General features: G+C 52.8%; 1 protein-coding gene across 2 annotated transcripts; it reads left to right on the forward strand.

Moving 5' to 3' along the window:
* Positions 1-7,930: 7,930 nt before the first annotated feature.
* On the forward strand, positions 7,931-25,762 carry Stx1b (syntaxin 1B). Of its 2 annotated transcripts, none has more exons than XM_028885614.2 (10): positions 7,931-8,213; positions 16,865-16,939; positions 17,132-17,231; positions 17,318-17,392; positions 19,554-19,627; positions 19,844-19,952; positions 20,130-20,203; positions 21,745-21,882; positions 21,988-22,098; positions 22,314-25,762. In XM_028885614.2, exons 1-10 carry the CDS (start codon positions 8,184-8,186, stop codon positions 22,392-22,394), a joined length of 867 nt encoding a protein of 288 aa, XP_028741447.1. In that variant the 5' UTR covers positions 7,931-8,183; the 3' UTR covers positions 22,395-25,762. The 2 variants fall into 2 exon arrangements, with proteins under 2 accessions (XP_028741447.1, XP_037066145.1); XM_037210250.1 differs by lacking the exon at positions 7,931-8,213 and adding an exon at positions 8,498-8,554.
* The last annotated feature ends 64 nt before the right edge of the window (positions 25,763-25,826 follow it).

A 25,826-nucleotide genomic window follows, 5' to 3' on the forward strand; every position in this document is an offset into this window, starting at 1 on the left:
ACTCACACGCACATACATATCCACATGCAAACACAGATTGTCTTACTTGGGGTTTCTATTGCCGCAATGAAACACCATGACCAAATGCAAGTTGCGGGGGAAAGGGTTTCTTTGGCTTACACTTCCTTATCACTGTTCATCACTGAAGGAAGTCAGGACAGGAACTCAAACAGGGCCGGAACCTGGAGGCAGGAGCTGATGCAGAGGCCATGGAGGGGTGCTGCTTATTGACTTGCTCTCCATGGTTTACTCAGCCTGCTTTCTTATAGAACCCGGGACCACTAGTGCAGGGATGGCCCCACCCACCATGGGCTGGCTGGGTCTCCCCCATCAATCACTAATTAAGAAAATGCCTTACAGCCAGAGCTTATGGAGGCATTTTCTCAGCTGAGTTTCCCTCCTTTCAGATGACTCTAGTTTGGGTGTCAAGTTGACAGAAGACTAGCCAGCACCCAGATATACACGTAATTAAGAACAAAATAACTTTAAAAAGAAGTCCTAAATTAATGGTCTCTGCACCACATAAGTGGACAGGGAAAGTGGATGTTGGAAGTTATTAGTTCTCCAGAACACATCTAGAAAAGCAGGGCCGAGTCTTTGCCGTGTAACTGGGTTTTGCGGCACAGGCATGCTGAAGGGGCTCCTTGGGGAGCAGAGACCGGGTGACTACGGGGATATTTGGCTTCATCTGGAGGGAATGTCAGCTCCTGCTGGAGCAAGCTGCCTCAGCCCTTGTACTTTCATTTCCTAATCTATAAATGGAGATAACAGAAGTAACCTCAGACAGTCATTGGAAGAGTAAATATGCCTACAACATATTTAAAACAGAGCTTGGGGGCTGGAGAGATGGCTCAGTGGTTAGGAGCACTAGCTGCTCTTCCAGAAGACCCAGGATCAGTTCCCAGCAACCACATGGCAGTTCATAACTGTGTAATTCCAGTTCCAGAACCCGACAAAACACTAATGCACATAAAATAAAAATAAGTAAATTTAAAAAAAACACAATTAAAAAAAAACAACAAACAAACAAAGCTCAGTACCTGATAAGCACTATGTAAGGATGATATAATGATATATCACCAGCATCATTACTATTTTAATTAGTAAATATTCTTTATTAATGTTTAAGTTGGCACAGAAAGACCATCACTATTATTAATAATATTATAATCACATTCAGGTTCATAACAGTTTGATGAGGCAATAAACATGATGAGGAGAGGGACATAAAACCAAATTCCAAGGTCTGATGGGATAAACCTGGAAACAGGCTGAAATGACAGAAGAACAGGAAGGGGACACACCGGAGTCCCAGGCTCTTTCATGGCTGCTTGAACTGAGATCCCTTGTTGCAAGTGACTTTCATGATCATTTTCTCAATGAGTCCTGTCTCCAGGCCCAAACCAGAAGGTATCAGAGTTGTTTTAGAGTCTTAGACACTGGGGTTCAGAAAAGGCAGGCACTCACTCCCCAGGGCAGACCTGATGTCCGCTTCACTCACCGCTGAAGCATGAAGAACACGGAGCAGAACTTCCTTAGACACTAGCAGATGGATGCTCTGACCCCATGGCTGGTCACCTGTGCCCAGACAGGCAAGCTGTGGCAGGTGCTGTGCTGGATGGGACAGAGATTTAACCAGAAAGTTCACAGGTGGATCAGCTGTGTATATGTGCTCTACCTGAACTACTGAGGCTTCTTAAGAACACAATCTCAGCCAGGTGGTGGTGGCACATGCCTTTAATGCCAGCACTGGGGAGACAGAGGCAAGTGGATCCCTGTGAGTTCGAGGCCAGCGTGGTCCACAAAGAGAGTTCCAGGACAGCCAAGGCTACACAGAGAAACCCTGTCTTGAAACCCACCCCCACAGAAAAAAAAGAAAAGAGAGAGAAGAGAATCTCTAGAAAGTAACCAAATCTCACAGTCTGTTTGTCTCCAAGATGGGTTTCTCTGTGTGGCCTTGACTGTCCTTGGAACTCTGCAGACCAGGCTAGCGTCAAACTCAGAGTGCTGGAATTAAAGGCATGCTCCACCACACCCAACCTACATCTCTATAGTCTTACATCACTCAAGGTTAGAGGGCTCTTTGTTTGTTTTGGTTTTTTGTAACATAACCTGGCTAACCCAATATCCAACAATTCTCAAACTCAATTGCAAAGAAGTCCTCAGAGGTAACTGCTAAGAACTCAGGTTCCTTAGTTCCAGGCCACATCTGTGGAATCAGAATTTCTAGGAAAGAGACTAGACAATCTAATAGGCTTTCCCTCGAACTCCATAGGAGTTAAGAAAAACTGGAGAAGCTAAGCTGTGAAGGCTATGATAGAGAAGGGACCACCAGCAGGCAGGTGCTTGACGAAAGGCATGTGGGAATGAATGGCTTGAGACAGGAGTCAGCATGTTTAAGAAACGGCAGCATGTGAGCAACGGGGGTCAGGGACAGTTCTGAGCAGGGGCTGTCTGGTACGGTCACCCAGGTAGAGAGACTGCAAAAGAAACTGATGCATGATGCAGACTCGCCTCATAGTTATTCGGTAGATTTCAAGTGATCCTGGATGTGTTGAATGGAAGTCATAAAGATCTAGCGAGACGATACAGTGTTTGCCTCGCCTATTCAGGGGCATGGATCAATCTTGAGCACCACAAGCAAATGACACAAAAAGCAACAGAAGGTCAAGGAACAATCCAAGCATGGGGCAGACACCTCTAAGGGATTCATCGTTGTACGTATGAGTGTGCGTGTACCATAGGACGAGTGGAGGCCAGAGGACTACCTGCAATAGTGGACTCTGTCCCTCCACCATGGGTTCCAGGGAGATCTGAGATGGCAGCGACTGTCTCTACCTGGGCCCCCTTGCTGGCTCTGGCACACACCCTTAAATACAGCAACTTGGGAGGCTACAGCAGAAGGATAGAAAGTTCAGAGTCAGCCTCAGCAAATTAGCAGTTCTCTATCTCCAAATAAAAAATTAAAAGGAGGGGTTGGAGAGATGCTCAGCAGGTAAGAGCACTGGCTGCTCTTGCAGAGGACCCAGGTTCAGTTTCCAGCACCCACATGGTGGCTACAAGCATCTGTATGTAACTCCAGTTGCAAGGGATCTGATGCTGTCTGCTGACCTCCATGGGCACCAGCCACACACATGGTGCACATACATACATGTGACTGAAACATAGGTAAAATAAATATTATTTAAAAAATTAAAAAGAGGGACTAGAGAGACAGTTTAGCAGTTAGGAGAGCATGCCACACTTGCAGAGACTCTGAGTTTGGTTCCCAGCACCCACGTCGGGCAGCTCACAACTGCCTGTAACTGCAGGATCCAATACCTCTGGTCTCCATAGGCAACTGCATTCACGTGCATGAACAGATTGATACACACGCATATACACACATATTAAAAATAATAATAGCGCCTCTAGTCCCAGCACTTGGGAGGCGGAGGCGGAGGCAGAGGCAGGCGGATCTATGTGAGTTCAAGGCCAGCCTGGGCTACAGAGTGAGTTCCAGGAAAGGTGCAAAGCTACACAGAGAAACCCTGTCTGGAAAAACCTAAATCAATCAATCAATCAATCAATCAATCTTGGCCAGGTATGATGGCGCATGCTTTTGGACAAGTAGATATTTGTAAGATTGAGGCTAGCCTGGTCTACATAACAAGTTCCAGGCCAGCCAAGGCTACATAATGAGAGCCCGACTCAAATAATAATAATAATAATAATAATAATAATAATAATAATCTTTTAAAATAAGGACTTCAGGGCTGGAGAGATGGCTTACTGGTTAAGAGCACTGGCTGTTCTTCCAGAGGTCCTGAGTTCAAGTCCCAGCAACCACATGGTGGCTCTCATCCATCTGTAATGAGATCTGGTGCCCTCTTCTAGTATACAGACAGACAGTATTCATAATAAATAAATCTTTAAAAAAAAAATAAGGACTTCAAATGTAGCCCAATGCTGAAGTACTTGTTCATCACACCCAAGGTTCCAGGTTAAATAAATAAATTCCTGGACAATGACAGAAGTTACTCCTGTCCTCATATCCCGTGTGTGTGCCAGTGTCCATTCACTCATTCATCGCCTTAACAAACACTGTGTACTCACTATGTTCAAGGATCCACAAAACCACGGGGAAATGAGCACAATAGACAAAATGTACCAACTTCGTTGGGCTTATTTTCTTTGTCTTTCTGCCTGGGCAAAGATGTGAGTCAGCATGCCTCTTATTCAGACTTCCGGTGAGCATCTCCTCTGTACTTGGCCTGTGTCAGTCCCTGGGAAAATGGAGACAGCAGTTGGGCCTGTGCTATGCTCGTGGCCGGCTGGAATCTGGCCTCACAGGATGTGGTGGTTTGAACAGGAATGGCCCCCCCACAGCCGCATGTGTTGAATACCTGGTCCATAGGGAGTGGCACTATTTGGAGGTGTGGCCTTGTTAGAGTAGGTGTGATCTTGTTGGAGGAAGTGTGTCACTGGTGGAGCCGTCTGCTGTCTGTTGATCAAGATATAGAACTCTCAGCTCCTTCTCCAGCACCATGTCTGCCTGCCTGCATGCTGCCATGTTTCCCGCCATGATGCTAATGAACTAAACCTCTGAACTGTAAGTCAGCCTCAGTTAAGTATTTTCCTTTATAAGAATTGCTATGGTCGGGCTGGAGTGATGGCTCAGTGGTTAAGAGCACCAACTGCTCTACCAGAGGATCCGGGTTCAATTCCCAGCACCCACATGGCAGCTAACAACTGTCTGTAACTCTAAAATCTGACACCCTCACACAGACATACATGCATACACCAATGCACATAAAATAAAGATAAATAAATTGTTTTTTTTTTTTTTTAAAAAAAGGATTTCTATGGTCATGGTGTCTCTTCACAGCAATAAAACCCTAATTAAGACATAGGATGAGCCGGGCGGTGGTGGCGCACGCCTTTAATCCCAGGACTCAGAAGGCAGAGGCAGGAGGATCTCTGTGAGTTTGAGGTTAGCCTGGTCTACAAAATGAGTTCCAGGACAGGCTCCAAAGCTACACAGAGGGAAAAAAGCCAAAAAACAAAAACCAAACCAAACCAAACAAACAAAAAAGACATAGGATGAAAGTGTGACTGTCAGAGAAAGGACTCTGTACCATGCCACACACAACAAGACGCTCAAAGATGTGTGGAGGCTATGATTTCTCGGCAGGAAGAGAGGTGATGGGAAAAGGAGGTGATGTTGAGGTCACCAAATGGTTTGCTTTAGAGACTTATTTTTATTTTTTATCTATGCATGTATGTACATGTACCACATGTGTACTTGGTGCCTGAGGAGGCCAGAAGAGGGCATCAACCTGTCTGGGACTAGAGTCACAGATGGTTGTGAGTGCCACATGCGTGCTGGGCCCTGAAACTGGGTTCTCAGCAAGAGCAGCAAGTGCTTTTAACTGTGGATCCATCTTCCCAGCTCTTAAAGATTTGTATTTAAGTGTGAGTGTTTTGCCTGTGTGTGTGTGTGTGTGTGTGTGTGTGTGTGTGTGTGTGTGTGTGTAAATGCCCACCTGGGTGCAGTGCCCCTGGAGGCCAGAAGAGGGCATCGTATCCACTGGGACAGGAGATACAGGCAGCTGTCAGTGGGGGTGCTGAAGCGTGGAGATCTGAAGCTTGTCCTGTGTAGGAACACCCAGCGCTCTGAACTGCTCAACTGTCTTGACAGCCCATTTGTCTTTTTGAATCAAAGTCCCACTATATAACCAGGCTGGCTTTCAACCTGGCATCTTCCTGTCTCTGCCTCCTGAGTGCTAGTGTGGGAGGCGGTGGTACAATCATCAGCATACCCAGACAGCTTGGAGACAATCATCCCAGAACCCGGGGAGGAAGAGGCGTATAAAGAAAGGGCCTTCAAGAGGGAGGGTCGTCGAGGAAGCGTCCCTGGTGGTCCAGGTGGGAGGAAGGTGCTGCGAACCCAGGCTGAGCTGAGGTAGTGAGGATGGGAGGAAGTTGAGGATGTGGCCAACCCGGGCTGAGTGTAGAGCATTTACCCGGCATGTGACAAGCCAACTCCCATCTCCAGCATTCGGAGGGAGGGAGAAGCTGCCAAGGAGAGCTCTACCTGTAACACCGGACACACTGCTTAATCCTTTGGAGCCCGGGTTTGCTGACCTGTACACTCGGGAGAGCAGGCGTGATTAGGAGGTTGATGAGTTGCCGTGTAGCACTCGGGACATGACGGATACCCATGGCAGCAGCGCTCTGGTGGGGAGTCAGGGACAGAGTCTGCCTCCGTTGAGTAGCTGGGTGGACAGAGATGCCACCTTTGATGGAAAATGGGAAGAAGCACGTCTCGCAGCCAAGGCTGACCCTGTGGGGTCCCCTCACCACAGTGCTGCCTTGCTCTCTACAGGTGAGCCTGCCATCTCCGACTCCATGGCTCTGTGCTCCTGGCCTCAGGCTATAGAAGGGTCTTCCTCTGAGAAGGATCTAGTTCACAGGTACAGGTGGATGCTACAGACACGAAGGTACTGAAAGGTGTGGTAGAGCAAGATGAGAACCTGGACTCGGCAGATGATGTGTCCCTGAGTTCAGATACCCTGCATCCACATAAGAGCTGTGCACAGCAGCACACATCTGTACCCCGGGGGCAGGGCTCCAGGGACTCTTGGTCAATCATTGTAGCTAAAATGGTAAGCTGCGGGATCAGTGCCTGATCTTGTCTCAAAAGCTAAAAGTAAGGTGGAGAGTCAGGAGCCACCCACCACTGACCTCTGACCTGCATGTGTGCACACGTACACGTGAGCACACCTGCATACACATGTGTAGATGAAGTCAAAGGATTGAAAAGGAAGATGAGACCCTAGGCTAGCACCCAGGAACCTTGACCGAGGGTCACAGGACAGAGGAGGAGCCTGGAAGGAGGTGGGAGACAGACCCGGGAGGTTGAGGTGATGGGGCAGGAGGCAGGCAAGGACACAAGGAGGGGAGAGTTTTCACAGGAAGGCCACTGGGTTTAGGAGCTGTTGAAGGTCATGGATGTTAGGTCCGGCTAGGACACAGACAAATGGTGTCTCAGGGTAGTTACTGGGTATTTGGCAAAAACAAGGTCAAAGCCCACCCCACTGGGAGTCCAAAGCCCACACCGCAGAGGAAAGGAAGAATTGATGTGTTCTTAAGTGATGAGATGGAGAGAGGAAGAGAGAAGGGTGGACCTTCTGAGGCACTAGATTCAAGATTTCAAGACTCAGCAGAGATCTTCCTTTCTTCTCCACCCCCGCCCCCCACCACCCGGTGTTGCGGGGTGGAACCCAGGGCCTTGGCGGCATGCTAGGCAAGCACATACCACCGAGAGATTCATCCTAGGCCAGGATAAGTGCCATTTTTATCAGAGCTACCTAAAATGCCAGACCAGAAGGTCTCAGCAGGTAGTGACCACCCTGTTCTTGTGGGTAGGCAAGCTGAAACCCACCAGCGCCAGGGCACTCCCAGGTAGGGTGACGAAGGATGTACAGAACAAGCCCCATGTCCTTCTCAGTAAGCAATAGCCACACTCAGGGTCAGGTTTGTTATTTCTAGTCCAAAGAGCCTCCTGCAGAGCCGAAGAGACAGGATAAAAGTGGTCCTGTGTAGGCTCACAGAGACACCCGTGCATACACTCTCCCGGTATCTCCCAGGTTATTCCCTTAATTCACCGCCTTAGACCTTCTTTCTGCTGGTCCACCCCAACCGCCTTACACCCAGCATCCCTGTCCCTGCCTCTGCATCTCTCCCTGCTTCTTGGGCTCTGCCCCCGCCCCCCATACTTCTGGGCCTCCCCTGTGCCCCTCCCGTGGGTGCCCCTCCCTGGACTACAACCCCCAGGCGCCCCCAGCCCGGGGCGCTGCGCATGCCCCCTGCTCCCCGCCCCCTCCTGTTCCCCCTCCCTCCCTTCCTCCTCACCTCCCTCCGCCCCCCTCCCCCGCGCCTCGGCTCCCGCATCCCTCCATCCAACCCTGTGCCGCAGCCGCATCGCCACCGCAGCCCAGGCAGAGCCCAGTCGGCCCAGGCCCCTGTCTCTGCCTGGCCTCAGCTCCCCGCCCCCCCCCTGCCGCCGCGCACCTTACCCCCACATCCCTCGGAGGTCCAGTCCGGTGCCCCCAGACCCCGGCCTCCAGCACAGAGGCAGGAGGCAGAGAGAAGCAGCGGAGGCGGGAGGACGAAGAAGGGGAGGAGGAGCCCGTCGCAGGATGAAGGATCGGACTCAGGAGCTGCGGAGTGTGAGCCAGGGGGTGGGAGAGGTGGGGAGGCGGGACCCTGTATTTGGGGAGCGCGTGGGGATGGAGTGGGGGAGATTCTGGGACATGGGGGGCAAATGATAAGACTAGAGGTTGGAAGCCGGGAACCCTAGCATCTCCGGGCACCTGATATCTCCAGTGAACCTGCAATTGGAGGACAGTGCCTGGATGGAGTTGAAGGCCATTAAGACACAAGGGGGCAGGAGAGGTCTCAGGGGCCTGGGCAGCCCGTATGCCCAGGGGGGCCCTGGGATCTAACCTGGGGATGGGAGAGAGGGTGAATGTCAAGAGAGGAATGGGGGGCACCATCATCCCTGGAGCAGGTTTGTCAAATCGGACGGATGGAGGTGGTTACTGGTCAGGCCGGGCCCGGTAGGACCCAGATTTGGGATGCTATGGAGGACACAGGTTGGGACTAGATGCTAGCACCTAGCAGTGAATGAAGTGTGTGGTGGTGGTGGTGGTGGTGTGTGTGTGTGTGTGTGTGTGTGTGCACGCAAGCGCACTGGTGTGTTGCTCCGTGGGGAGAAGGCACTGCTTACAGGGGGGAGTGTGGGGGAGAACTGAGTTCCCCCGGGCCAGAGCCTCAGCTGAGGTGACCCCAAGGGTGGGAGAGGAGAGGAAGATCCACCCACCGGGTCACCGAATTGGGTTGTATGACATAGACCACACAGTGCTTGGGGGAACTGGGGCATGGGAGCAGCCAGGGGCAGGCTGCTGGCGGCCGGGGCCCAGGCTCCAGGAGGCTGGCCCGCAGGGCTGGGGGAGGACGGGTCAGGAGGTTGCAGGGGAGGCTGTTCTTTGGAGGGACCGCCATGGCCTGATGAGAATGTCTCGGGGCAGGGAGGGCGCTGAGACGGTTCGGAGAATGACACGGGTCCAAGGAGGTTGAGGGAGCAGTCTGCCGTGTGGTGGTGGCCACTGGGCACTCGGTCCCGACAGAGTGGGTTATGCCGGAATTCCGAGAGGCTGGTATTCCATCTGACAGATGAGGAGACTGAGGTGCAGGAGTGGGAAGGGACTGCCCCAAGGTCATCACGCCAGTGTCTGTGTCGGGCAGGTCAAATGGCTCAGGGGCCTCCAGGCTGCCCGGCTGACCTGGGGCTGCACCTTTGAAACACAGGCTGAGAGCAGAGACAAAGAGCTGTGTTGTTCTAAAGGCTGGACTTGGAGTTGGGGACCCCGGGTCACAGGAGCTACAGGGGAGGGACAGAGAAGCCAGGGACTGCCTGTGGAGGCAGGTGGAAGGGGGGGGGGAGATAGGAAGGATTATTTACTGCGTGAGGAGAAGGGTAGTAGCGATGGTAACTCAACCCTGCGCGTTCTATGGGAAATCACCTCTGATTACTGACAGTCCTGTGAGGCTGGGGTTAGCATGATCTCATCTCACAGGAAAGGCCACAGAGGAACTTGGCCAAAGTTACATAGCTCGAAAAAGGCAGGATTCAAACCCAGACCAGCAGCCCCAGCATCCCAGCTCCCCTCCAGAGCGGGGTTGTCATGGCAATCCCTTTAAATCCCAACCAACTTCCCGGTAAGGTAGACAGAGCGTCTGCCTTGTCTAATATTTGGGAAAACGAAAGCCCAGAGGGTTTAAAGGGCTTCCCCAGCTAAGCAAGGGAGACAACAGAATTCGAACTCAGACCCCCAGCAGCCAAGAACATTCCATGATCCCCAAACCTAGAGAAATGTGATAAAGTGGGGGTGGAACTGTGGTAGAATTGCAGGGCGAGGGAGACAAGAGTGAGGAGTACTCCTCTGAGTCAGGGCTCCCTGCCCGGAGGTGAGGAAACCTGTGGCCAGAGCTGTTGGGAGCTGGGGGGTGGGAGGTGGGGCTGGGGGGGGAGCAGGTGGCTGGGGCAGGAGGCAAATGATGTGGAGGGCTGAGGCTGAGGGGGCTGGGTGAACACCGAAGGCTTTGCTGTTAGTCACAGCTTAGGGAGGTTTGGGTGGGTGCGGGCGGGGTGGGGTAGGTAGGAGCTCCAGATGTCTGGAGTGTAAGAGTCTGTGCCAGAGTTGAAAGCCAAGCCATGGGGAAGCAGGAGAGACTCAGCAGGCCGGAGGACATGGTGAAGGGGCCTCAGGAATGCGAGCTGCCCGGCCTGGTTGCCTTGCCAGGGCTCTGTAGTCTTCCCGAGGAGTTTTCAGATCTGTTTATCCTACAGAGGTTGAGGGCCCAGACACAGGAGTCAGGTTGTCTGTCTGGGCTTATGTCCTAACTCAGTTACTTCATGGGTGACCTTGGGCAAATTACTTAACCTGGCGTGTGTGTGTGTGTGTGTGTGTGTGTGTGTGTGTGTGTGTGCATCTGTGTGTGTATGTGTCTATGTGTATCTGTGTATATGTCTCTCTGTGTGTGTATATGTGTCTATGAGTGTATCTGGGTGTCTATGTGTGTGTGTGCACATCTGTGTCTATGTGTATGTGTCTGTGTGTGTATCTGTGTGTCTGTGTGCATCGGCATCTGTGTGTATGTGTGTATATCTGTGTGTGTGACTGTGTGTGTGTGTATCTGTGTGTGTGTGTGTGTGTGTGTGCATCTCTATCTGTATGATGTCTGTGTGTGTATCTGTGTGTGGGTGTATCTGTGTGTGTGCATCTCTGTATGTATGTATGTATCTGTGTGTGTGTGTGTGTGTGTGTGTGTATGTCTGTGTGTGTGTGTGTCTCTGTGTGGTGCTGGCATGAACTGAGGGTTTTGAATACACCAGGCGGGTACTCTCTTACAGAGTTACATTCCAGCCTCAGTTTCGTCACCTGTAATTTGAGTGTAATGGTACTAGCTGGTTGCACAGGATTACTTGGAGAATTCAAAGTTGGTTCATACAGGGTGCCTGAGACAGGGTGCTGTGTGGTTGCTAGCTAGTCCCCGGTGACTTCTGACTCTCTCTGGAGCATCACGGAAGCCCACTTGGATGACACCTAATTGATTTTGGAATTACTCAAGGGCTACATGAAAAAAGACAGACTTGCCAGAGGTGCCACAGCTGGCAGAGCTGGTGTTGAACCAGGGCTTTCTGTCTCAGGTTGCCCAGACTTTTGGTTGGGAGCTAGGCGCTATTGGGCTGGACTTGGAACCTCGCCGTGGGGACGCCTCAGTTGAGTAGGTGTCTCGGGTCCAAGAACAAAGCCAACCAAGACACAGAGCGAGCGATCAGAGGGTTGAGGGAGGGAAACAGGACATGTGCCAGTTGGGGTGGGAGGTCGGGGAGGAAGGAGGGAGGGGGAGGGGAGGCCAGGAAGCCTGCTGGATGGCCTCCTGGCTGGCAGGAGCAGGCAGAGACTAGAGTGAGCGAGCGGATCATCCCCTCCAGGGCACTGGGCTTTTCTCTGCCTTGAGTTCTTCGTTCCTTCTGCCCAAGGATATTGTTCCCGTTGCCTAACTTCCCCCACATTGCAGCATGATCGGACTCCGCTCAAATGTCACCTCCTCAGAAAGACCCTCCCTGGCCACCTGAAAGTGCCAGCATGCTGCATGTTTCCAACACACACACACACACACACACACACACACACACACACACACACCGTTTATTTCCCTCTGCCTGCGACTCTCAGGCTCAGGCACTCTCTTACCCATGTTTCACTGTTTTAACCCCCCCCCCCAACACACACAGCTTCAGCTCCTGGAGGCAAGCCCTTCCTACCCAGGCTTGGTCACCCCTAGTGCCAATCATACATATTTGTTAGGTGAATGAGTGACTTGGGGAGGCGGGAAGAAGATCAGGAAGGGAGCAGGTGGTCTGTGTAGGCTAACAGAGGGCAAGGAGTGAGGAGCCAGGCTGGACTATGGGAGATGGGGAGGGGAGACCCAAGCTAAGGAGGCAGATGGGCAGAACCGTCAGGGGTCAGGAGCCTGGTGGCCAGTGTATGGTAGTGTGTGTGAGCATGTGTGTATCTGACACCCTCAGGTCAGTCTCCAACATCACATACATGCGAACACACGCACCAGAACCCTCTTGTTGCTGATGTGGACAACTTGGCTTTAAGGAGCCAGATGGAAGCTAGGGGGTTGAACTGAATGCCCCACACAGCCAGGGAAGCTTCTGAGGTGACAGGAGCGCTTATTAACCCCCCGGATCCTCCCAGGTGGTCAGCAGTTGGTGGACAGTGACGAACAGTGTCCTGCCACCCACCCACACCTCATGGGCTGACCACCCTCGGGCAAGTTATGTAATCTGTCTGTGCCTCAGTTTCTTTACCTGTCAGATAGGAATAAGGACATCTACTTCGTGGAGTGGCTGAGATTAAACGTGAGGAACCGCATGCTGGACATGGGCTCACACCTGGGATCCCAACACTTGAGAGGGTGAGGCAGGAGGGTCGCTGCAAGTTGAAGGCTACTCTGGGCCACATAGTGAGACCCTGGAAAGAAGTGGGTGAAGGGACAGAGAAATAGAGGGGAAGAGAGAGAGCACCATAGCTCTCTCTGTGGCCAGGTAGGACTAGAGGGACTGCCACCGGTCAGCAGGATGGATGGGAAAAGCCTTGAGACTTGACGGGTCCCCATTTCGAGCTCCACCTCTGGCCTCGTCTGCTGCGAAGTCTCAGGCAAGAGAGCATCCTGTCTGAGCTGTCTCCTCATCTGCCACACGGGAGGCACAGAGGCTCCCAGTCCACCCTCACCAGACACTCCCCGCATGCGGCATTAGGCCTTTCCCTGCCTTTCCCTGCTTCCTGCGGCCGCTGTGGGAGGAGACTGCCATTTGAAGGTATGAGGCCGGGAAGGCAGAAGCCCGCGCGCCAGTTCAGCAGCAGATTCACTGGCCTCTCTCTGCCTAAAGTTTTCCCACTTATGAAAGGGGTGTGTGATAATATCTGTCTCAGGAGGCTCTTGTAAGAATTAAATGAATAAGTCTGGTGGCCATGCGGTTTATAATCCCAGCACTCAGGAAGTAGAGACAGGAGCATTCCAAGTTAAAGGCTACCCTGAGTATAGTAAGACTTTCAGAAAACCAAGAGCTGGCATGGTCACTCAGTAACAGAGTGTTGCCTAGCTTGCTCGAGGCCCTGGGGTTCCATCCCCACCCAACCCTCTACACACACACACACACACACACACACACACACACACACACACGAGAGAGAGAGAGAGAGACAGAGACAGAGACAGAGACAGAGACAGAGACAGACAGAGGCAGACAGACAGACAGAGACAGAGAGAGAGACAGAGACAAGAGAGATCTATAATGAATTAAATGGATGAGCATGTGCAGAATATACAGACAAGCACCCAGAACTTTGGAAAACTGTTTCGATGTTTGTCTCAGTGGTCATTAGAGAGTTTGTTTATGTTTGTGAGTTTTAGACAGTCTTACTGTGTAGTCCTGTCTGGCTTGGAACTGACTGTGTAGACTAGCCTGGCCTCGAACCCACAGAGATTCACCTCACTCTGCCTCTGCTGTCATTAAAGTATGAGCATGCTAGTTATATGTCTGTTCTCTAGGATCTCATTCTGTAGCTCAGGCTGAGCTGGAACTCAGTTGCTTCAAACTCATGGCAGTCCTCCTGCCTCTGCTTTCCATGCTGGGATTATAAGTATTTACCGCCATACTGGCTCCTCACAGAGTTACTTATTTATTCACGATGTATGAGGGTTTTGTCTGCATCTTCACCACAGGCATGCCTGGTGCCCCCAGAGGCCGGAAGAGGATGTCTGGACACCCTGGGGTTGGTGCTCCAGAGGGTTGTGAGCTGCCGAGTGGGTACTGGGATGGAGGCCGGATCCCGCGGAGGGGCAGCCTGTGCTCCTCACCACTAGGCCGTCTCTCCAGAGCCTGTTTTTTTTTTTTTTTTTTTTTTTTTTTTTTTTTTTTTTTTTTTTAAGATTTACTTGTTTATTATGTATACAATGTTCTGTCTGCATATATTCCTACGCCCCAGAAGAGGGCACCCAGATCTCATTACAGATGGTTGTGAGCCACCATGTGGTTGCTGGGAATTGAACTCAGGACCTCTGGAAGAGCAGCCAGTGCTCTTTATCTCTGAACCATCTCTCCAGCCCCAGACCCTGTTTTTATTTTGTTTTTAAAATTTTAAAATAGATTTTATTTGATTTTTGTTGTTGTTTTTGAGACAGGGTTGCTCTGTGTGGCTTTGGAACCTTTCCTGGAACTCACTCTGTAGCCCAGGCTGGCCTAGAACTCAGAGATCCACCTGCCTCTGCCTCCCGAGTGCTGGGACCACCCGGCTCAATACACACTTTTAGCAGCTGAGCCATGGCTCCAGCCCCTCCTTACAGAGTTTTGAAGAAGATCAGAAGAGATAAGGAGAATCATGTAAGATGCCTTCGGGAGGCACTGGCAGACCGCACTGTGGCTGGGCTGTCCGGTCGAAGAGGCTCGAGCTAGCCTGGGAGGGGAAAGAACCCATGGCAAAGAGTGCTTAGGGCGCCAATTGCAAACAGAGCCTTGTGGGAAGCAGACCTAGTCCCTGGTCCTACTCTGCCTTGGGCAGATCACTGTCCTTTGCCCACCCTGGCTCTGCGATCCTTCATCTGTGAAATGGGAACAGTATTTGTTCGGCTTCTCCCACTAGGCTGTGGTGGTGAGGATCAAAAGAGTTTATGAATGTGAACGTGTTTGTACACACTGAGGAATTTTAGCTCTCTTTATGTTAGCCAAACCAAATCATACTTATGCCCTTCTACCTTTTTTCCCTTCTCAAGGGCAAGCAAATAGGTAGCTTGGATACTCTAGGATACTCTAAGGAAAGAGGCTTTGAAAACAGCAGGAGAAAGTGAAATCAGACTTTAGGAAGGACTTTCCTCAAGTTGGCATGGGAAGGGAAAGAGCCAGAGAAGAGGAAAGTTCCTAGGTACCTAGACCAGCAAAGGTTCTCCTGACCTGCATGAAGCTGGTCCAGGGTGGGCAGGAGGACGGGAGGGTCTGCAGGAAGCCGTGGCCCTGGAGACTGAGAACCTGGAAAGCACCGTGAGAAACGAGTGCATCCAAAAGATGAGCCCTACTCCTCAGGCTTGCAGGGCCAGCATCTGCCCGGGGCAGTCCTGGGGCAGGCTGAGGCTGGAGACGCCGGGAGTCCTAGCAGGGTCTTTGAGACTGTCAAGTTTGGTTTGAGCAAGACCTGGGCAGAATCAGGCGACTTTCTGGCCTGCAGCAGGAGGTCTCCTTTGGCATGTGCTGGTCCCAAAGCTGCCTGGGCTCCACAGATCCCAAGTGATCTCGGCGTCTTGGTTGTAACTTCGTCCCATCTGGCTGTGTGCCGGTTCAGCCTGCACAGATACTTCTGAGCCAAGTGTGGTTCCTTAGTCTGTCGTCTGTGCTCTGATACAGACCGGGCTTCAGGTCCCAGTGGCTCCACTTCCGGGCAGCTGCGGTTCGGCTTCTGTCTGGATCTCATGCAGGCTCTCTTGGCTATGTTCTGTCTGAACCCTGGCTCAACCTGCCTGGGATTCAGGCTGACCCCTTTAACTTTCCACTGGAGCTGATTAGGGCTCCAGACTTAATGTCTGGCGATGGCTGTGTTCAACTTTGCCCCGAGAGTTCTGCCCCCGAGCAGAGATGAGTGGGGATCCCAGGGGAGCCCTTCTGTGCCTTCCAAGTGAGTGAGAATGCAGTCCTGGGGCTGTTGAGGTTGCGTTGAGTCGGCAGCACCCTCCTCCATGTCCTGGGGACGTGACTGCAGGTCTGTGTGTCCGTGTGTCGGCAATGCAGCTCTCTCTGCCTGGGTCTGTGTGCAGTGAATGTCAACACGGCAGTGTGGCTCCATGTGGGTGTCGGGGGCCTATTTCTGTGTGCCTGGGTGTCAGCGCTTCTGTCTGTGTCACTGGTCTGCCTGGAGATGGCAGTGTGGGTGGGTAAATCCCTTTGTGTCTCTGAGCCCCAAGGGTGGAGGGCTGAGCAGCTGCAACTGGGAAATCCGAGTCAGAGAGAGTTGGTGGGTGTAGGGTTGGAGGGGACTGGAAGAAAAGTGAGTGAAGAGCGTGGGGGGTGGGGGTGGGGTGGGGAAGAAGGGTCTCCAATAGCAGAGAGCAATGGGAGGAGGAGGAGGAGGAAGGTGTGGGAGGAAGCAGGTCAGAGTGTGCGGCCGACATGGCTCGGCCAGCCCTTATTGGGCCTGGCTGTGCTTGCTCAACTTGGCATCAGCCACGGGCAGCTTGGCAGTGGCGTGACCTTCTGTAAGGGAATGAATGGTCAGGTCGGGGCAGGGAAAAGGGAGACCCGAGCAGGCACTGCCAGGGGATGGCAGGAAGGTTCGCAGCCTGGGAAACCATTCTAGAGTCCTCCTTGGAGACCAGAGACAACCATCGCAAGGATGGCATTTAGTCGGTTGTTGAAATACTGAAGTTTGTCCATATCCAACAGTCAGTAGCAACAGCTTTCTTTCCGGGGAGACTCTGAATGCATGAGGCTGTTCCTACCTCAGAGAGGGCCTTTAGCTGACTCCCTGTAAGGTACCTGGGCATCTCAGGCATTGTTCTTCAAGATACCCAGCCCTGGCTCTGATGTTTGTGTCCTTGCCGTCCCTCCGGACTAGGACCCTTCCCCAGTGTCTGAGCCTAGAACTGCGACCATGCATGTTTGTGGGGCAGGTGGAGGACCAGAGAGCAGGAGAGTCAACCTCGAGGACAGGATAGGGATTGCTCACGGACCTGGCCTTGTTTTGCTCCCCAGGCAAAAGACAGTGATGATGAAGAGGAGGTGGTCCATGTGGATCGGGACCACTTTATGGATGAGTTCTTTGAACAGGTAGAGCCCTCAATGGCCCTGGCCCAGAATGCCCCTTCCCAACAACTTCCTTTGCCCTGTGCACCTCCCTCTTTCCGGCACACTCCTTGGCCTTCTGGGTTTGGCCCATTTCGTGGAGCCCTGGCTAGTTGTCCTGATTCCCTCATCTGGCCCACCACCCTGGGGTGAGGGGTCACTGATGTCCTGTCCCAGGTGGAAGAGATCCGAGGCTGCATCGAGAAACTGTCCGAGGATGTGGAACAGGTGAAGAAACAGCACAGTGCCATCCTGGCCGCCCCCAACCCGGATGAGAGTGAGTACCGCTTGGGGGGGGGGCGGGGGCTTGGGTTGGGGCCCCCTCCAGCTCCTCACCTCCCTCTCTGTCCCCCCCCCCCCCAGAGACTAAACAGGAGCTGGAGGACCTCACGGCAGACATCAAAAAGACGGCAAACAAGGTCCGGTCCAAGTTGAAAGGTGAGGAATGCAATTCTGCAGCTGCCGGGAAAGATCTGTGCCCTGCGCTGGACCAAGCAGGCCTCTGGGAGCGGTGCGCACAGGCTTCTGGGCCCAGATTCCTGGTCAGTGAGAAATGCACAAGCTCACTTTTGCCCACATTCTTTGGAGACTCGGGACAGGGAAGTGAGCTGGGTCGGGTTTCCGCCTGAACTGCACCTGAGAGCTATCAGAGAAATACAGACTTCCAGTCAGTCACGGTGGTGACGACCTAGGATCCCGGCACTCAGGACGCCGCACAGGAAAGGGGACGTTCCTGATAAATGTGGGCTAGAGAGCAAGACCCTGTTTCAAAAAATCCAGGAAGGAAGGGAGGAGGAAATGAAAGAAACATACTCCTCCAAGAGCTTTAAATCTTGTTCAGTCCTCATTTGTCCTGAACAGGCTCTGAACACGACACCGAGCACCCAGTAGGGTGGCTCAGCAAATGCTTCTGTATTAGTACCCTCGGCTCAGGACAGATTGGACTGGGTGGCTGACATCAGGGGCTGGCAGGCTTGCAGGCGGGCCTTGCCAAATGCTCATGGATTCACTCTAATTTAAGGACTTGGGTGCTGGTAATAATCACCTTCCCTCACAGCCCTGTGGGTTGGGAACCTCCTTGTCTGCTGGTGCCGGGGGAATCGCAGTATCAAGGAGCGGCCTCTTGCGTGCCGTGGTAATTCAGCAGCGTCGGACAGTTCCCGAGGCTCTGCAGCATGGAGGCCGTTGCTAGGCTTTAGACAGGCTTTACTGAGGGCCTGTCCCCCAGACCTCTGACCTTACCTGGGGGGATGAGGGAACAAGCTTCATGTCCTTTTGGACTCAAGAGGAAGCCATGCGTGAGCCTTTGATGCTGACCTGTAAGGACAAGGTCTTTGGACTCAGGGAGTGCGCTCTGGGGTCATGTTCAGGCAATCTACATGAGGAGTCCAGCCTCCAATGTTGACTCACTGTGGACAGTTCCTGTCCTCGGTCTGCTCGTCACCATAGTAGGGGAAACTGAAGCAATTAGAAAACATTTTTTTCTTCTATTTTTGACAGCAAAATATTTTTTTTCCAAATGAAGTCTTACCAAGAATCTCAAATATAAAACATCAAAGCTGCCAGACATGGTGGCGCACACCTTTCGGCTCAGCACTAGGGAGGCAGAGGCAGGTAGATCTCTACGAGTTTGAGGCTAGCCTGGTCTACGTAGCCAGAGTTATAAGGTGACATTTTCGAAACAAACACCATAAAAGTCGGGTTGCAGGAGGCATAATGGTGCGCCCCTATAATTTTAGCACTTGGTAGGCTGAGATGAGCCGGAGGGTCACAGGTCCAGGACTCGGTGGTTTCTTCGACCCATTGTGTCCTGATCTAGAACACTTTCTAGAAGACCAAGAGGAAAACCTTGTGGTCAGGGGTTCAGGAATAGGTCCAGACAGAAGACAGGAAAAGTGAAGGTCATTAAGAAACTGACCAGGAAACAAGCAAGCAAACAAACAAACAAAACATCTTTCCCATCTTTTTCCAATTGGTGGCATCAGGGTGACCTTGACGAGTAGTCTCAGGAACTTGAACCCCAGTTTCTAGGGTGAAATATCAACCCATACCACTGAGTTCCCGGAATTGTAAAAGACCCTTCTGTCCAGCCCTGGCCCTAGCCCCAGGTCTCATAGTGCGGCCCAGCAGGCCCAAGTTGAGGCAGAAGTGTCTTTGAGTCCACAAGTTCTAGGCAATGTAACAACAACCTGTCTTTAAAAGCAAAAAAAAAAAGAAAAAGAAAAGAAAAGAAAAAAGAAAGAGGTTGGTGGGTTTTGCTTCTTGTTCAGAGATGAGAGGAACTGGAGGCTGTTTTGGGGGTGGGGTGTCCCCTCTAGTGGACTGTCTATATTCATTCCCTCCTGGGCTTGGGCTCTTCCCAAGGCAAAATCCTTCCATCAGAACACACTTGTCTGGTGACCTTTTGGCTCCGTCTCCCTCCCTCCCTGCCTTAGGAACCCCCCTCAGATCCCTGCCCGAGTACCTCACCACAGTCCCTTTCGTGGTGCATGGTGTCTCCTCCCCAGGCCTGGAACCCACCTCTTCCCACACCCCAGATCCCGGTCCCCCGCCACGTCCCCTGGTCTCCAGCCTGTCACTGTGCCTTCTTTTCCCGCAGCGATCGAGCAGAGCATTGAGCAGGAAGAAGGGCTGAATCGTTCCTCCGCAGACTTGCGCATCCGCAAGACCCAGGTAGGCTCAGGGCGCGGAGGGCCAGCCCGAGCAGGAGTGGTCTCTGGGGGGGGCTTTGGGCGGGGTTGTGGCAGAGCGCAGAGCTCCGCCGCGGTACCTGTTGTTGCCTGCGGGCTAAGGACGGGGATCCGGTTTTGAATTCGTGGGAGGCTGGTGCTGCAGCCTTCTCAGCCTTGTGGCCCTGACCCCCTGCTGTGCCTTTTCCCAATTCTCTAGCACTCCACACTCTCGCGGAAGTTCGTGGAGGTAATGACCGAGTATAATGCAACCCAGTCCAAGTACCGGGACCGCTGCAAGGACCGCATCCAGCGGCAGCTGGAGATCAGTGCGTGTGCCCCTTCCCTTCCAAACCCCCAGCACTGGACAGGCCCCCTCCAGGGGCTTCCTCCCCGGAGCCAGCACCTGGCCTGAGCCGGGTGGAAGGGTGGGTCCTGGGTTTCTGCTCCCTTCATCCCACCACCCCAGGCCCGCTTCCTGAGCAGGAAGTCCTTTCTCTCCACAGCTGGCAGGACTACCACCAATGAAGAGCTGGAAGACATGTTGGAAAGCGGGAAGCTGGCCATCTTCACTGACGATGTGAGCCCCTGGGTCGGGTCAGGTTCTGTCGGGAAAACATTTGCCTCTCCACCACGTCCACCCTGGAATCCCAGACAATGGACAACTTGGACCAAGAGCTGGGAGATTCCATGGGGGCAGGGCAGGAAGGCACCTCCTTAAAAAACGGTCAATAGTGCTGTGCCAGGCATTTCTACACTTGCAGGGTTTTCTGTTTGTTTTTTGAGACGGGATCATGCTGTGTGGCCCAGGCTTGTTTCAAACTCCCAACCCTCCAGCCTCAGCTGGAATTACATGGGCGAACCACTATGTCTGGCTTCATTTCATCTTCCCCATGATCTCAGAAGTAGCCCATTTCACAGATGAGGAAAATTGAGCCAGAAAGTGAAATAATTTGCGAAGAACTTGACTCCGCAGTCTAATTTCTGAGTCAGAGCTCTGCAGTGTGGTGACTGACGGCATACTTCTGTCCCCAGACCCACAGGAATCTACAGCCTACTCCCCTCCTGAAGCATGCATTCTCTGTGATTCATGTTTGAAGGCTTTTCTTTTGGTTTGGCTTACGTTTTCCACACGACCCTGTTCTGTTTATATGTGAGTGGATGGGATTTCCCCAAACCCAGGTTCTCTTGCTCCTGTGGACATGTGCTTTGGCCTGCCCAGTCCTGTCTCCATTTCTGCCTCTGTGGCCAGATGACTTTGGGAAATGGGTGTAGACCAGGTATAAAGTATTCACCGTAACTGTCTGGCAGTTTGCAGTAAGTGGTATTGAATAGTTGGGTTTTGTTGCGTTAATCCTGGGCAGACAGGTTTTGGGCCAGTTAGACAATCCTCCTCCTCCCCCGATACAGTTCTCTTTCTGTGTGAGACTGGAGAGGTGCCTGGTGGGTGACTCCAAGAGGTCTTACTTTAGAGGGCAAGAGTTGACCTCTGGCCAGGCATAGTGGCACATGGGAGGCAGCGCTTGGCAGTTAGAAACAGGAGGATCTCTGTGAGTTCAAGGCCAGTCTGGTCTTCATAGCTTCCAAGATAGCCAGGACTATATGGAGAGACCTGCCTCAAAAAAAGAAGAAGAAAAAAAAGTTGACCTCTGCCCCCTGGCATTCCACTATGTCATGGAAACCACCTTTATAGAATTCACTCAGTTTATAACAGCCTTTTGAGATAGGCACTATTATGATTCATACTTCTCTTCCTTTCTTTTCTTCCTTTCTTCTTTTCTCTTTCTTATTTCTTTCCTTCCTTCCTTTCTTTCTTTTCTTTCCTTTCTTTTTTTCCAGACAGGGTTTCTCTGTGTAGCCCTGACTGTCCTGGAACTCTCTGTAGATCAGGCTGGCCTCGAACTCACAGAGATCTGCCTGCCCCTGCCTCCCAAGTGCTGGGATTAAAGGTGTGCGCCACCACACCCAGCTTATGATCCATATTTGCTAGGTGGTGCTAACAAGGTCGATGAGAGGATAAATAATTTGCCCAGGGATTTGAACCCAGCCCTTGTAGCCGTGAGGTTGAAACCGTGACCTGGGCAAAGGGTGGTCACAGCCCCCTCTTCCCCCCCCCCCCAGATCAAGATGGACTCACAGATGACAAAGCAGGCACTAAATGAGATTGAGACAAGGCACAACGAGATCATCAAACTGGAGACCAGCATCCGAGAGCTGCACGACATGTTTGTGGACATGGCCATGCTGGTGGAGAGCCAGGTACAGGCTGCACCAGTCTGGGACAGCCCCCCCCCAACCAGCCCCGAGGTTGCCTTTTCCAACCCGACCCTCCCTCTCCCCTCTTCACATTCCCTCTGTCTGCAGGGCGAGATGATTGACCGCATCGAATACAACGTGGAACATTCCGTGGACTATGTGGAACGAGCCGTGTCCGACACCAAGAAAGCTGTGAAATACCAGAGCAAGGCGAGGAGGGTAAGCCAGTGGAGGGCCTGCTGGCGGGGTAGATCAGTGGGTGGGGTGTGGTAGTTAGGAAATGGGTCAGAGGCCTTATCTCTGGCTCTGACCTCTTCCTGTTTCTCTTTCTCTCCCCTCTCTTTCCTCATGTTCCACATCCCAACTCTTCCTTCATTTGTCTGTCTGTCTGTCTCTCTCTCTCCCTCTTCCCGCACTCATCTTTCCACCTGCAGAAGAAAATCATGATCATCATTTGCTGTGTGGTGCTGGGGGTGGTCTTGGCGTCGTCCATTGGGGGGACACTGGGCTTGTAGGCCCCCCCTACCCTCCTCTTCCCTTGGTCCCTCCCCACACATCGGGAGCAATACCCCCCACCACCCTTTCACTCTCCCCTGCTCCAAGCTCACTCCCAAAACAGACCCAGGCAGTTCCAGCTCCTCTCGCCCTCCTGCCGACCCTGGAGTCCCTGGCTCTCACCTTGCCATGGGCCCCACCTCCACCTTGCCGCACATAGATAGCAGCAGGCGTGATCACACATGCACACCAACATGCATGCCGCGGGCACATGCTCAAGACGTGTGGACACCCCAGCGTGTGTGTGTACTTGTGTAGATGTATGTAGATCCCTTGACCCCCTTCTTGCTGCCACGTCTGTCCTGTGTGTGGTCCTGACCTTTCCTCTCTACCCGGTTGCTGTGCAGACTGCAGCCAAGTATAACACAGCAGCCCACCATGCCCTAAACTGTCTTCAGTGAATAGACATATGTGTAGTACAAAGGTGTGTGTGTGTGTGTGTGTGTGTGTGTGTGTGTGTGCTTGTGCTCGCTCGCGTGCGTGCGTGCGTGCGTGCATAGATCTGTGGCCATATAATGTGTGTACATGGAGTTTTGTAAGTGTGAAAACCCAATGCAAAAGCAATTCCTCTACTGACCTTCTCTCCTGTCTGCTACCTTTGGAGTGGGAGGTGTGTGTGTGGATAATCCACATTCTCAAAGGATCCAGGGAGGCCCAGAGACCATGGCACACGTCTTATGGAATGGAGAACAAACTCACAGAATCTCCTGGCTCCGTTACTGCCAGGGGGTTGTATCATGTCCTGGGGACTCACTGCCCCTGCCTGTGTGTGTGTGTGTGTGTGTGTGTGTGCGCCTTGGAGTTCAGGGGAGGCAAGTGGAAGCCTGTGTGTAAATGATAAACAACTTGGCTTAGTTTGTATGAATGTGTACTTTCCCTAACAGATCACGTAAAGGGCTTGCTCACAAGACTCTCTCCCTCTCCCTCCCTCCCTCTCTCCCTCCCTCCCTCTCTCCCCCCCTTCTCTCTGTGTGTATAGTGTTGATAGTTTTCTGTTTAGACAGAGCCATTTGGGCTGTGAATCAGACACTAGTTTCGGGTGGGTATAGATACCTGTTTCTAAGCTACCCGGAATACCTGTGTGTGCCCACACGTGCATCCTTAGGGACTTTCTGCCTGTTTCTTCTTCTTCTTCTTCTCCTTCTCCTCCTCCTCCTTCTTCTTCTTCTTCTTCTTTTCTTCTTCTCCTTCTTCTTCTCCTCCTCCTCCTCCTCTTCTCCTCCTCCTCCTTCTCCTCACATGCACACACTGTCTTTAAGGACATGCTTCCCAGGTTTGTTTCCTCACACTTAGTTGCCCCCTCCCTCTCCTCAGAACAGCAGCCACACACACTGCTCCGTCAGGAGTGTGCAAAGTGATACTTCTCCCCTCGCCAGACCGTCTGACAGGGGAACACACCAAGTCTCACCTTTCTGGTTCTCCTGATAGCAGTACTGAGCCTTGGACAGCTGGCACATCCCAGTGTGTTCACAAATGCCGAGGCCGAGGAAGTTCCAGAAAGGTGGCCACACCTAGGTGCTGGGGCCTCACACATGGACAGCATGGTGCCCATCCTGGGCCACACCCATTTGCACATAAACTGTCCCCTGGGAGGAGTGTGGCGGGCCTAAGGAGGGTAGATGTCAAGGGCTGCTCCAGGCAGGCGGGAAACCGTGGCATTTCCCCTTCCTGCCTCTCAAACTCGCCCCAGAAGCTATTGTCTGTCCTCACTGCCATAGCTGATGCTCTGGACTCTTCCTCAAGAGACTTGGGCAGCTCGGGCAGCTGGATCTCACACATACCTGAGTGGCTACTTTGGGCCATCCTTGAATCTGTCCCTTGGACACGTATACTGCTGAAACATCAGCTGTGGCCACTACCACAGCTGACTGACAGGGAGGGCGAGGCGAAGCGACTGTTCTCTGGTGGTGAGGAATGGAGGAACCCCTTCCATTGTGTGGACGTTCTGTGGGTTCTCTGGGAACAGGCAGGCGGTACATGGGACAAAGATAGTGCTAGAAGTCCTGTGAACATTAGGTGGCACACAGAGGTGCGTGTGCCCTGCCCTGGAGCAGGGTAGCCGTGTGAAGTGTATGTGTACACACGTGCACGCAGGACTGGGAGACCCAGGAAAGGAAGAGACCCTGCAAATATGCCTTCCCGGATGAAATCTTCTCAACAAGCCCTGACAGCTGATCTCTCTCTTGCCTGGATGTTTGAGCTCCGCCCACCTGACGTGTGTGTGTGTGTGTGTGTGTGTGTGTGTGTGTGTGTGTGTGTGTGTCCACATGTATGTAACCCCCAGGTTAGCTGTGCTGAGGAGGGAGCCTGCCTCTCCATTTCCAGAATACTCTTTGGTAGGACAGGAGTCCGCCCAGAGCCTCCTGCCGCCATCCTTGGCTTCTTTGGAGACGTCAGAGGAGGCCCCAGCTTCCATCCCCTTTCCCTTCAGACCAGCCAGGACTCCTTTTAACCCAGGTGTCTCTAGCAGCCTCCCTGACACCCCCGTCGTGGTGTTCACAAGGACAGGACTGTGGCTGGCATGCTGCTTCTGCCTCTTTGACTGGCACTGGGCCTCAAGCGGATCAGCAGCCCCTGAGAGTCTGCTGTAACCCAGCTTTCTACAAGACCCACACATCCCGCGATGGACGTGCTTACTGACCGCTGTCCATGTGCGTCCTGGATGACTGTCTGGGGGCTGGGGTCTCTTGCATGTTCTCAGATAAGTGTGTGCCGCCTGCCCTCCACACACCTACAGCCGACACGCCCGAGTGTGCCCCTTGGCGGTCCTAGGCCCACGCCAGGACTCAGTGCTTCCACCGTCCCTTCCTCGCCTCTCACAAAGCACACCGTGTGTCCGTCTCATGTGCCCGTGGGTCGTCACGCTCCTGTCATGCCTTGGGCGTGTACACATGATGTGTTCTATGCACTCACCCTGCCCCGCCCACCTCCCGGAGAACGAGATGGTTGGTCCCCCCGCCCCTCCCCCGCCTCTCCCGATGCCCCGCTGTGCAGCTGTGTGCGTTGGTGTGTGTTCCTGTGTTGCTGGCGTGTCACGTGATGTAGCCATGTTTGCTGACATGAGCCCTTGCCCCCTCCTCTTTTTCTCCATTGGTTTCTAGAACTCTCTCCCTCCCCTCCCCTGAGGGGACAGGACTCCTGGGGCCTGGCCACCCTCCCGTCAGCCTTCAGTCTTATTTCTCTCTATTGGTGACCAAGTTGCAAATGGATAAAATACAGGAAACTCTGACCCCTGCCCCAGACCTGCATGTCCTGTCCTCAGAGTCCCGGAACCCCACCCTGGGCCAGGTTGGGCCTGCTGGGACGGGAGAAATAGTAACTAATCCGACAGCGGGCTTGCCGTGTGCTCACTTCCTTCCGTCCCCACGCGGGACGGGCGCCGTGACGAGGGG

Source organism: Peromyscus leucopus, chromosome 1 (genome assembly GCF_004664715.2).
Source record: "Peromyscus leucopus breed LL Stock chromosome 1, UCI_PerLeu_2.1, whole genome shotgun sequence".
Lineage (NCBI taxonomy): Eukaryota > Metazoa > Chordata > Mammalia > Rodentia > Cricetidae > Peromyscus > Peromyscus leucopus.